The following is a 14,078-nucleotide window of genomic DNA, read 5'->3' as shown; positions in this document are numbered from 1 at the left end:
AAAATGATTTGCAAATCATTGTATTCTGTTTATATTTACATCTAACACAATTTCCCAACTCATATGGAAACGGGGTTTGTACATATATATATATATATATATATATATATATATATATATATATATATATATATATATATATATATATATATATATATATATATATACATACTCATACATATACTGTATATGCATGCTTTGGAGCTCCTGCCTAGAAAGAAAATAATGTTTGCCATGGTGCCCTTCCAACTTGCCTTGGTGCCCTAAAATATGAGCCGTCCTTTAGACAACACTTGCCTTGACCATAAAAAGTTCAAAATCGAGGCCTGGTATATCAAACAAACCTTTAACAAAGTGATCACTGCAAACTCATGCGTTCTTCAGCTCTGCTCCCTTGGACTGCAGTGTTATTCGAGAGCCACTTTTCTTGTCGTCGTTTTGTAAAACCTTGACATATTTTGCCCTTTTTCATTACCTCTTGAGGAACTCTAATGAAACCTTTATCTTTTAAATAAATAAATTATAAATGGGTTATACTTGTATAGCGCTTTTCTACCTTCAAGGTACTCAAAGCGCTTTGACAGTATTTCCACATTCACCCATTACACACACATTCACACACTGATGGCAGGAGTTGCCATGCAAGGCGCTAACCAGCACCCATCAGGAGCAAGGGTGAAGTGTCTTGCCCAAGGACACAACGGACGTGACTCGGATGGTAGAAGGTGGGGATTGAACCCCAGTAACCAGCAACCCTCCAATTGCTGGCACGGCCACTCTCCCAACTTCGCCACGCCGTCCCCCCCATTTTTGAATAGATTCCAACCACCTACAACAATGCAAGAATAGGGCATTTTTCTGTGAGAAAAGCAAAATGCCACCCAGAACGCTTTCACAACGGACGCTTGCTTGACCACCACTTTGTGCCTTGCATATTTAATGAGCCGGACGTGACGTTTCAACAAAAAGTACAGAGGGAGATAAACAACACCACCAGCTGTGATGATTCAGGTTTGTAAATATTGTATGAAAAGTGTTCAATGTTACTTTGCTGAATGTTAGCTTATTATCACTAAAGTTATTGTGCAAACACAGTGAATAATGGCAAGATAATGGTATGTACATGCTTACATGCAGAAGCGTAGCGAACGCGGGGTGCACATTTCCTGTACCAGCTCTTTATGTCCACTGCACTTTTCTGGCTTTCAATAGTGATGTGAGGGTCATTACTAAAATATTGATACCGCCAATACCAGATCTTTATCTTCTAATATTGATTAATAAATCAAAATATCACTTCTTTTGATACTTTAGTTATTTGAGATAACGTATATCATTGACAGCAACACAGTGTAAAGTAACTAAATCATTGAGATCTTGTCCAAATGAAACGTGATTTGTGGGAAGTGGGAACTGCCTTTTCTACGGCCTTGGTAAGTACGTAGCGCAGTCATTCAGTCTGTCATTTGTTTATTGAAAAAATACTGGAATGAAATTAGTCACCAAGCATAATAAAACAGCAAGTGTGTATGTATAAATATTACTATTTGGAGACACTACATACCGAGTTAGATATAAATATTACAATGCATTCAGTGCAAAATAATGCCATCATTATTTTGCCCAGAGACTTGATATCATTTAAAGACGATTCCCAAAGAGCAGCAACACTTGAAATGCAATACTTAGACAAATTAGGCGTAGTTGCACAAAGTGTTGGTATTGGATCAGAATCGCTGATACCAGTCTGAATTTTACTCTGTATTGGATTGGAATAAAAATCAGTGGTATCGCACATCACTCGCCTGCAATTCTGAGCTGAACAACGTTACATTATTTTAACACATTGTGGCTCATATTTCCGTGTTGCCGCTGAATGGCCATGACGTGCAGGATACACCACTCGTCTTATGTATTGTACAGAACTGCCCGGGAACAAACATGGACAGATAACACACTCTTGAGAACAACAAATAGCCTAGAAAATGTCAATTATTACATTTCAGGGCATTTTATGTGTAATTAAAAGAGGGGTTACCTCCTCATGCTCTGTCAACATTAGGATGAAATAAGAACCAATTAAAAAAACTGCTGTGATCTAGCGGTTTATGACTTTGCTTTGAGAGCAGTAGGTGCAGATTCATTTATTTATCAGCCAGGTTCAATTAAGATAGTGTGAGAAGTGTTGAAAAAACCCACAACAGTTTATTTACTCTATTGTTAAGTTTGTAATTTAGCACACAACATAAATTGCAGCCTACTGTACCTGCTTATAAATACACAACGACATTCATCTTGCTCCTTAACAATCTTTCCCTCTCACTTTTGAAATGAAGACTATGCGCCACACAGAAATAATCAATAATAAACCTTGGATAGTAATATTGTTTTCTTCATTAAAGCATGTTTATTTATAAATGTAATGCAGTGATTATTGTTTGCTTTTAGGTGGACATAATTTTAATGTTGTCGTCTTAATGCTAGAAGGCTAAGTGTTAAAATCCTCATTTCAACTGGATTGAGGCCTGGATCTTCATCAATTTTAAATGCATCTATCCATCCATTTTCTACCGCTTATTCCCTTCGGGGTCGCGGGGGGCGCTGGAGCCTATCTCAGCTACAATCGGGCGGAAGGCGGGGTACACCCTGGACACCTCGCCACCTTATCGCAGGGCCAACACAGATAGACAGACAACATTCACACTGAAAACAAAATATATCGTCTGTGAAATGGACGGTTGCCTCCTCTGCTTAATGGTTGCAGTTTTTCAGCTGTCAGAATTGAGCAAACAGAGAAAAACATAAACAGTACAATCGTCTACTGAGAGTTGTGACAAAACAGGGAGTACAGACAGCGCAATTATCTAAAAAAAAAAGAAAAAAGAAGGCAATTATGGATTGCAAGCCATGGACAGAATTTGGATGGGAAGAATGCGGGTAAATTGATCCCATAAAGCTGTGGCTGGGAGATAGTTTTTTCTTTCCTCTGTCGCCAAGTGCTTGCTGACGTATGGATCAGTTGTTTCTCTTTAATGTTAAACAAGCTTAGTTCGAGAACAGCGTAAAGTGTGTAAAGTGCCTTCCTATAACCTCTGTTAAATTGGGGCTGTTTGAATAAAATAAACTTGACTTAACAGTGAGAGTAATTAGAGTAAAAACAGTATCAGACCTGCCAACCTTGAAAATATTTTAGACTGATACCCAGCCAAGGCCAAGCGGCATCTGCACCAAATGTCAAGGTATACAGAATATATTTTTAACAATCTACATTTTTTATTTTATGAACAAGTGTACAATATTGGCCGACCCATGGCCAATATTTCTTTAGCGCCACCTTAGTGGCTCCCTGGAGCTTTTTCAAAAATGTATGGATATGAAAAATGATAGGGGAAAAATACATGACAAAAACCTTCCTAATTGTTATAAAGCCCACTGTTTAATATGTTTGTGTTCATGCTTCACTAATGGAAGTATTTGCGAGCGCCATTTTGTCCTACTAATTTCGGCGGTCTATGAACGCACCGTAGTTGTGTGGCCTGTGACGCAGCAGTTTGTTTACACATGGGTGCCCATTAGATGGATCGCTAGCTACCGGTCGATTAGTGAGGGTGTGTCACTCGATCACGAGGCATTTAAAAAAAAAAGTACACCTAAAAATTATTGACCATCAATTTTCACTACGACGTCACTTTCGTTACTTGGTTCACATCCACGGCACTCAAGGATTTTGCACGATGATGAAGGGAAAAAAAGACAGAAAATCACTTTTTATTTCAACAGACTCGCTCTCCTTACCAGCTGTCAAAAGTGTAAAGACGGACCGCACTGTTCCTGTTTTCACAATAAAGGTGCTGCTCCAACCTGCCTGTGCTAACGAAATAAAAGTCTCAAACTATCGCATACAAGCTGGCAGCTGAGGAGTTACGCCAATGTGTCTTTCCCTGAGGGAACTCTCCTGAAGGAATCAATAAAGTACTATCTATCTATCTATCTATCTATCTTATAAACGGTAGAAAAATAAGTATGAAAACTGGACAAATAAAAAACTAATAACCACTTTCATGTGGTGTTGCAAAGAGAGGAGGACTTTTTTCCCCTCTCACAATGTACATTGGAAGTTGTGGAGCTTATCAGCAACTACTGTGAATCCTGTCTGATTGTGCTGAAAATTTTAATTTACCCTCGGGGATTAATAAAGTATTTCTGATTGTGATTACAAGCAATGCAAGTCATCAGAATAAGGTAATACACCAACTTGTGAGTGTGTGTGTGTGTGTGTGTGTGTTTGTGTGTGTGTGTGTGTGTGTGTGTTTATATATCTACCTCATATATACAAACGTTTGTATATATATGAGGTAGATTGATTGATTGATTGATTGAGACTTTTATTAGTAGGTTGCACAGTGAAGTACATATTCCGTACAATTGACCACTAAATGGTAACACCCGAATACGTTTTTCAACATGTTTAAGTCGGGGTCCACTTAAATTGATTCATGATTCAGATATATACTATCATCGTAATACAGTCATCACACAAGATAATCATCAGGGTATATACATTGAAATGTACATTATTTACAATCCAGGGTGTGGAGGGGGGGTGGGGAGGGTTAGGTTTGGTTGTTATCATCAGTCATCAACAATTGAGAACAGAGAAATGGATATTGAAACAGTGTAGGTCTGACTTGGTAGGATATGTACAGAAAGTAGTGGACAGAGAGAGAGAGAGAGAGAGAGAGAGAGAGAGAGAGAGAGAGAGAGAGAGAGAGAGAGAGAGAGAGAGAGAGAGAGAGAGAGAGAGAGAGAGAGAGAGAGAGAGAGAGAGAGAGAGAGAGAGAGATCAGAAGGCATAAGAAAAAGTATCTACATTTGATTATTTACATTTGATTATTAACAATCCGGGGAGGGTGTTAGTTTAGGGTTGAAGTTGCCTGGAGGTGTACTTTTATTGCGGTTTTGAAGGAGGATAGAGATGCCCTTTCTTTTATACTTGTTGGGAGCGCATTCCACAATGATGTGGCATAGAAAGAGAATGAGTTAAAACCTTTGTTAGATCGGAATCTGGGTTTAACATGGTTAGTGAAGGTCCCCCTGGTGTTGTGGTTATGGCGGTCATTTACGTTAAGGAAGTAGTTTGACATGTACTTCGGTATCAGGGAGGTGTAGCGGATTTTATAGACTAGGCTCAGTGCAAGTTGTTTTACTCTGTCCTCCACCCTGAGCCAGCCCACTTTGGAGAAGTGGGTAGGAGTGAGGTGGGATCTGGGGTGGAGGTCTAGAAGTAATCTGACTACCTTGTTCTGGGATGTTTGGAGTTTAGATTTGAGGGTTTTGGAGGTGCTAGGGTACCAGGAGGTGCATGCGTAATTGAAAAAGGGTTGAACGAGAGTTCCCGCTAGAATCCTCATGGTGCTTTTGTTGACCAGAGAGGAGATTCTATAGAGAAATCTCGTTCGTTGGTTGACCTTTTTGATTACCTTGGTTGACATTTTCGGTCAGATAGAGAAGGCATATGTCAATGGAGTGGTTAGTTCTGAAGCCGGATTGGAATTTGTACATGAGTTTATTAGTGGCAAGGTAACTATCGACCTGTTCATAAACAATTTTTTTCATTACTTTCGAAATGGAACTGGGAATAGAAACAGGTCGGTAGTTGCCAGGTTCCAATTTGCTTCCTTTTTTAAAGAGGGGAGTTACTCTTGCTATCTTAAAATCTTTTGGTACTTGGCCTTGTGAAATTGAGAGGTTTATTATGTGCGTGATGTTTGGGGCAATGATGGAGGCAGAGTCCCTGAGAAATCTGGAGGGGATATTGTCAAGGCCGGTGGCATTGTTTGGGTGGAGCGCGCTCAATTTTTTAAGCACTTCATCAGCTGTGACCATTTCTAATTTGAAATCATTGTTGGATACTCCTAGCTTTCTGTAGAAAGCTTTAATGTGTTCTACACCAAATCGACCAGAGTGGTGGGACAGCTTGTTGACAAGAGTTGCGGCTATGCTGGTGAAAAAGGCGTTAAGTCTGCTTGCTACCTCCATTTTTTCTGTAATGAGGGAGTCACCCTCCTTGATGCTGGTGAATCTGGTTTTAAGTTTTTGGCTGCAACCGGGAAGCTGGTTGTTGAGAATTTTCCAGAGCTCACGTGGCTTATTTGTGTTTTCCTCTATTTTGTCGTTAATGTAATTTTTTTTAAGGATTTAGTCAGGTTGGTTGACTTATTTCTTAATTTATTGCATTGCTTTTTGAGAGTTGAAAGGAGTGATTTGAGGTTGTTATTATTGGGTTGTTTATCTACTTCTGTTTTACACTTTTGGTATTCTGAGTATTTTCTGTCTCTGTCTTTTATGGCAGCTAATAGGTCCGGATTCATCCATGCTTCAGAGCTTTGATCCTGACTGTTTTCACGGGAGCCATGTCATTTAGTATCTTTAGGAACGCTGTTTTGAAGCGATCCCAAGAAACATCGACCAGGTTGCTCGCGAGCACAGGGGACCAGACCCACTGATCTAATTCTAAATTGAAATTATCACTGGAGTATTTTTAAGGGATCTGGATTGGGCTGTTATGTGGCCATTGGCTTTGGGTTTAGCTATTTTGCGGGTGCAGAAGATCACATCAACTTCATCATTTGATAAGTAGCACACCTGCTGAAAAAGTTTTGGCACCCCTAGTTTACATGTATAACTTTCTCCGATGCTGCCACAGAAAGACAGTTTTTACAATGTTGTAAAAATGTGTAGAATAAATATAAAATTTCAACATTTCTGTCAACAAAGATTTGCATCAGCCTGCGACACACATTTATGTGACTGTTGCAAACAAAACAAATACATTTGCAAGCAGATATTTTCAAACATGAATAACATCAAATCCAAATACAGCACACGCCTCACATATGAGAGCTTACAGTGTAATATAGCTCATATAGACACTTACATCATGTGTTGCTTTCAGACTTATTTATATAGGGCTTTGAATTTTTTGTGGCGCCTGCTCCTGACACATTTGTTTTTTGTATTTTATGGCTCTTTGAATATTTTAGGTTGCCGACCCAACTCTATGCTATGCTAAGTAAACTACAGTCAATGCTCACAGCTGGGCTCCATGTTATAATCATGTCATTGTTATTTTTATGTTAGTTTTATTCATTAAGCTAAATAAAAAGCTAAATATTATATTAAACTACATTTAACTTTTTTCAAGAAAGATTTTGGGGAAATATGGCGGTGATCTGATGTACTTTGCTACACAAACAGACTTAGCTCTTAGTACTTTAACTGACCACAATTTTTGGTTTACGAGCATGATCCTATGAAGTCTACTTGGATGAGAGGCGAGACGTCTTCTAAGACGAATTGAACAGTTCAGTTGCGATCAATTGAATGCCCTGAGAAAACAATGACCTGGATGAATGAGAACATCCGTAGACATAACACATACCAATGTTTAGAATCGCCATTGGAAGGCATTAATCTGTAATGGCGATCACGTACTTTCATGAAAATTGGTTGATACTGATTGGTGGCGGATTGATCGCACATCCCTACTGTGAATAATTATCGTATTTTTAATATTTGTTCCATATTGGGTGAAGTGCAACAATTACAGTTCCAGTGTGCAGCCGGCTATCGAAAACATGTCACAAATGGCTACTGGGCCGCACATTAGATACCCCTGATTTACATATTTCACTGGGAGAGCAATGTGTTACCAAACGACGGAAGAGGGCTTCATGTGCTGTCATTTTAGCACTATCACTAATCATGACTCCTGCTAGGCTGCATGCTTGTAGAAGTGGTCCTCTGGACTCTTCCGTGCTTTGTCTTTTCATGGCCACTTTAATACACGCTCCCCAGCTTGTGGAGGTGCCGTGTATGCCTTAAACTCTGCTCCTGCAGCGAATGTGTCGCCTTTAGCTGCCACTTGTAGTTAATTACAGAGTAAACATGACGCAAGAAACACTTTTTGTCCCTTACTAATTAATGTGTACTGCGTTGGAATTCCGTATCCTTTGTACCAAACTAAAGGTCCTGTCACAAAAAATCGGAATACTAATTATTCATACACTGTTACACCTCTACTTATCATTCATAACTTAGTATGGCAAAACTGTATGGCAAAACTGCTTTAAAAAGTTATCTTAAAAATGAAGAATACATTTAGTCATGGTTCATTTTGTGAGGATGATTGACTTTAATGACTCTAAAAAGTTTTTCTTTAACTAAGTTAAGTTAAAGTTAAAGTACCAATGATAGTCACACACACACTAGGTGTTGTGAAATGTGTCCTGCATTTGACCCATCCCCTTGTTCACCCCCTGGGAGGTGAGGGGAGCAGTGAGCAGCAGTGGTGGCCGCGCACGGGAATCACTACTAACTTGTTTTTTAACTAAATAAAGCATCTGCTGCATTAGTGACATTCTCAAAAAAAAATCAGCAATCTAAGACTACTAGACCAATTTTATTTGGGGGAAGATAGGGTGTATATAGCTACATTGGATTTTGTTGGAAGAACAGGCTAATGCTACGGAGGCTAATGCAAACTATCTTTTGGGTTTGTGCAGTACCTGTGATGGTGGCAGCAGATGGCCACTTAAGAGCTTGTAGACGCATTGAGAGGACAAAAGGTGTTAGTAGAACATTGCAAAACTAGCCAGTTAGCGCACTTACAGGAAAGAAAATAGTAGTTAGCAAGTACTGGCTAAATAACAGTGGATTTAAGAAGGATTGTAGTAAATTGTTACTTACCGCCATCGGAGGAAGTGGCTGACTGAAAGAGAATAAAGAGAGACATGAGTGAGAGGCTGCCCTCATGACCTACTCCAGGGCTTAGACAAGAAGAAGCTAGCAATGTGTCTCCAGGCATCCTTTACAGCCTGAAGCAAAGTACCGTGTTCATTTGTATGAGGAATGATATAGGGGGTGGCTGTTCACACCTCCCTAAGGGTGGAGGGCGTTTGGAGGACTAACCCCCCGCTCCCTTTTGTTGACGAGGACTCATCAAGGCACAGAATTATCAAGGACTTTAATGATGTTCTTTCACTTGCTAATAGCAACAGTGAGTGGGGCACAGACATGTCAAAATATCTAAAAGGATAGATATACAAGTAAAAGACTGGATAGGTCAGCGCATTGTAGCAGCTCCCTAAATGACGAGCCTACATGGTGGCCACCTTGATGGGGCTAATGTCCCAGAAAGGGCAATGCATGTTCATGTAATTTGCTATATTGCAAACATCAGTACATGGGATATTCAACATTAAATGTATGTTTTATTTAATTTTTTACCTTTAAAGGGGACCTATTATGCAAAACCAACTTTTCTCACCTCCTGACCTGTTTTTGCTTATTTGGGATCTGCATAAGTCCAGAAACTTTGGAATCAAACCACAGAGGCACAGCGGCGATATTTGTAAAACAATTTTGCCTTCTCATATAAAAATATACAACAAAGTGGGCAAGAAATATGTCAATAATGAATAAAGCTAAATATGTGCAGCTGAGATAGGCTCCAGCACCCACCGTGACCCCGTTAGGGACAAGCGATAGAAAATGGATGGATGGATGTTCACTGTATATTCTCTACTGCTCGATAGTGTTACAATATCCGAGTTGCTGTGTAGAAATCTGGGGAAATAACTACCAAAGTACAATTCATCCCCTAATCGTGTTATAAAAAAGGTCAGTCAGAATAATACACAGTTGGCTATCGATCAATCAATCAATCAATGTTTATTTATATAGCCCTAAATCACAAGTGTCTCAAATCGAGAACATTCAAACCCTTTATTTATTGAATCAAAAATATTGAAATTCAATGATTTTGTGCATTTTCAAACAGCTACAAATATGCACAAAGCAAACTTTGACCTTCTACCCAAAAATGTATGATTATTTTCAACAAAAGAGGAGAAAAAGAGGATAAATATTACCTACAAAAAAATGTACTAATAAATACATTAAATTAAACTTAGAACATTTGTATGCACGTACAACACTTAAAGGTGCTGTTTGCAATTTCCTCACAGTAACATCTTAAAGCAAAAAATATAAAAAGAACACCACTGGCTAGGTTATGTTACCATTAGTGGTTTAACAGAACATTTGTTTGACACTTGTCTATATTTTTCACAATTACAAAGTTTATGTAATAACATGTTTTACCGGCCTGAATAAAATGATTGGTGTTTACAGCACACATACAAAAATAGTACAAGAGGAGCAATGAACAATTGGCAGTCATGTTGTTGTTAGGATAGAATATACATTCAATGACACCTACTGCTAGCTATCCAAATTGTTATTATTAACTAACGACACCTAAAAATAATGAGCGTGCATGTGTTACGTACCTACTTAATTACGTCATTATGTGCGAGAAGCCTTAAGAGGGCGGGGTTCACTGTTTAAAATACATTGGAAAGTTGGCACCCAATAGGTATCTGTGTAAATGTTGCAAGCAGCCCCTTAATACCTTTAACATATCAGTATGTGGAACTAAATTATGGAATGGATGAAGACAAGAAATCAAACAAAGTATTAATATGATCCAGTAAGAAACTGTTCAAACTCAAAGTTCTTAAAAAGTACAAGGAAGAAGAATCCTGATAAACACATTAAACCTCATAGTAAAATGATATATTCTGTTTAATTTATTACATAAATCAAAACGTAACTATTTATGACAACTTTATTTTTTGTTAATTTATTAAATTAATATTTATTACTTACTTATCTATTTATTTGCTTACTCATTTACTTATATATGCACTGTTGTGTTAAAGAAAAGAGTACACACATGTGTTAGAAATTGTTATGGAACGAAAAGGTGCTGTGCTTGTTCCTACTCCTTTTCGGAAATGTTGTAATGAGAAACTGGAAACATGTGATGTTTCACACGGTAATTGTATTTATGTTTGAAATAAACTAACATCATAACCATGACTAAACTATAATTGGCTGTTGCAAGCCTCTTTTACAACCCCCATCTCTGGGTGGAGGTCAACACCCAAAGATCCAGACTGGACCATGTGTGAGTCCCTTTGGAGGCTAAAAACAACCCCAAACCTCAAAACCCTAACTATATAGCGTCACAGCAAACACACACAGTGACGTAAAACAACTCTATTTTTTGAAAAAAAGGCTATCATAAGATGAAAAATCTTCACAATAGGAAGGAGTGGAGCTAATCCCATCATGATGGCACCTGTAAAACAGGTGATGTTGCTGGGAACGCTTCCGGTGGCCCCGAAACATCAAAATGTAAAAGAATGCTGTAAACTCACTTTCAATGCGTCCTATTACACACCTCATTTTTCCCATGAAAAATGAAATATTGTGAACAACTTGTGTTCAAAATTACAGTAACTAGTAAGGTGGACATTGCCAACAAAAATTGTCAGTGTAATTTGACCGCCAGGAAGCTGGGAGTGAAATAATGAACTTAACACGTCAAAGACACAAATAACTTGCTAAATTCGGAAAGTGGACTTTGCTCTTCATGTCTGTCATGTGTGATCGTTTTAAGTGGAGTCATGTTGGACATCTGGAGGATGTGAAAATGAGCTTGTTAGCAAGCTATCTAACAGAAAGACAAAGTTGTTTTAAAAATAGGTCTAACTATAATTTTAACCACAGTCATCCAGCTAAACTTTTATCCACATACTTGTGTGCATCTTTCCAAACACATCATCGTTATCACCACAAAATACAATTTTCTTTCAAAAGCTAGTTAGCTTGAATGTTGTTGTGTTTTTATTGCTGCTATTTTGACGCCCTTTGTTTACCTTAAAAAATGGTTCAACACTTTTCCTGTCCTTGCTTTAAAATGGACTAAAGTTTAATAGAATTATTATTTTCGTAACAGCCTAATAAGCAGTTACCTTGAGAATAAATATTTTGGAGTAAAGTAGTCATCTTTGTTGTAAGAGACATGCCTAAAAATATTTCAAGCTGAATTTATATTTACACATATACATATATATTAGAAATATTACCTATTATTACGAACCTCATGTACACAAATCTTACGATAAAACAATAAAAAATTAAAGCATTTTCTATAAAGCCGATAATTGTTTGAATGCATTGCAATACATCCATCCATCCATTTTCTACCGCTTGTCCCTTTTTTGGGGTTACAGAGGGTCGCTGGAGCCTATCTCAGCTACATTCGGGCGGTAGGCGGGGTACATCCTGGACAAGTCGCCACCTCATCGCAGGGCCAACACAGATAGACAGACAACATTCACACTCACATTCACACACTAGGGCCAATTTTAGTGTTGCCAATCAACCTATCCCCAGGTGCATGTCTTTAGAGGTGGGAGGAAGCCGGAGTACCCGGAGGGAACCCACGCAGTCACGGGGAGAACATGCAAACTCCACACAGAAAGATCCAGAGCCCGGTATTGAACCCAGGACTGCTCAGGACCTTCGTATTGTGAGGCAGAGGCACTAACCCCTCTTCCACCGTGCTGCCCAATGCAATTAAATTCAAATTCAAATAATATTATTTAGCTACTTTTTGACTGTTATTTACTCGCACATTTTTCAACAGGTTCAAACCATTCAAAGATGAAAATGCTCAACTCATTCAGGAAATGTAACACTCTCTTTTCTTAAGTGCTGTCTTGCTTAGTGCTACTGTACTGTATGACTATTTATCAATAAATCAATCAATCAATGTTTATTTATATAGCCCTAAATCACAAGTGTCTCAAAGGGCTGTACAAGCCACAACGACATCCTCGGTACAGAGCCCACATACGGGCAAGGAAAACTCACCCCAGTGGGACGTCAATGTGAATGACTATGAGAAACCTTGGAGAGGACCGCATATGTGGGTAACCCCCCCCCCCCCCCAGGGGAGACCGAAAGCAATGGATGTCGAGTGGGTCTGACATAATATTGTGAAAGTCCAACACATCAGCGAAAGTCCAGTCCATGGTGGGGCCAGCAGGAACCATCCCGAGTGGAGACGGGTCAGCAGTGTAGAGATGTCCCCATCCGATGAACAGGCTAGCGGTCCACCCCGGAGCAGAGTAGAAAAGAAAAGAAAAGAAAAGAAACGGCAGATCAACTGGTCTAAAAAGGGAGTCTATTTAAAGGCTAGAGTATACAAACGAGTTTTAAGATGAGACTTAAATGCTTCTACTGAGGTAGCATCTCTAACTTTTACCGGGAGGGCATTCCATAGTATTGGAGCCCGAATAGAAAACGCTCTATAGCCCGCAGACTTTTTTTGGGCTCTGGGAATCACTAATAAGCCGGAGTTCTTTGAACGCAGATTTCTTGCCGGGACATATGGTACAATACAATCGGTAAGATAGGCAGGAGCTTGACCGTGTAGTATTTTATACATAAGTAGTAAAACCTTAAAGTCGCATCTTAGGTGCACAGGAAGCCAGTGCAAGTGAGCCAGTATAGGCGTAATATGATCAAACTTTCTTGTTTTTGTCAAGAGTCTAGCAGCCGCATTTTGTACCATCTGTAATATTTTAATGCTAGACATAGGGAGGCCCGAAAATAAAACGTTACAGTAATCGAGACGAGATGTAACGAACGCATGGATAATGATCTCAGCATCGTTTGTGGACAAAATTGAACGAATTTTAGCGATATTACGGAGATGAAAGAAGGCCGTTTTAGTAACACTCTTAATGTGTGACTCAAACGAGAGAGTTGGGTCAAAGATAATACCTAGATTCTTTACCGAGTCGCCTTGTTTAATTGTTTGGTTGTCAAATGTTAAGGTGGTATTATTAAATAGATGTCGGTGTTGAGCAGGACCGATAATCAGCATTTCCGTTTTCTTAGCGTTGAGTTGCAAAAAGTTAGCGGACATACATTGTTTAATTTCATTAAGACACGTCTCCAGCTGACTACAATCCGGCGTGTTGGTCAGCTTTAGGGGTATGTAGAGTTGAGTGTCATCAGCATAACAGTGAAAGCTAACACCATATTTGCGTATGATGTCACCTAGCGGCAGCATGTAAATACTAAAGAGTGCAGGGCCAAGAACCGAACCCTGGGGAACTCCGCACGTTACCTTAACATAGTCCGAGGTCACATTGTTA

At 39.0% G+C, this 14,078-nt stretch overlaps 1 protein-coding gene across 2 annotated transcripts in view; it reads right to left on the bottom strand.

Moving 5' to 3' along the window:
* The window catches only part of LOC133662285 (regulator of G-protein signaling 12-like), a 165,519-nt gene that overhangs the window by 54,282 nt on the left and 97,159 nt on the right, over positions 1–14,078 (bottom strand). For both annotated transcript variants that reach the window (XM_062066151.1, XM_062066152.1), the window contains exon 4: positions 8,749–8,770. In XM_062066151.1, coding sequence (XP_061922135.1) covers positions 8,749–8,770 — 22 coding nt within the window. The remainder of the gene's footprint in view (positions 1–8,748; positions 8,771–14,078) is intronic.

This window comes from Entelurus aequoreus, linkage group LG12, assembly GCF_033978785.1.
Source record: "Entelurus aequoreus isolate RoL-2023_Sb linkage group LG12, RoL_Eaeq_v1.1, whole genome shotgun sequence".
Lineage (NCBI taxonomy): Eukaryota > Metazoa > Chordata > Actinopteri > Syngnathiformes > Syngnathidae > Entelurus > Entelurus aequoreus.
Note: the sequence above shows the minus strand (reverse complement) of the source record. Positions and strands in the feature narration are given on the sequence as shown.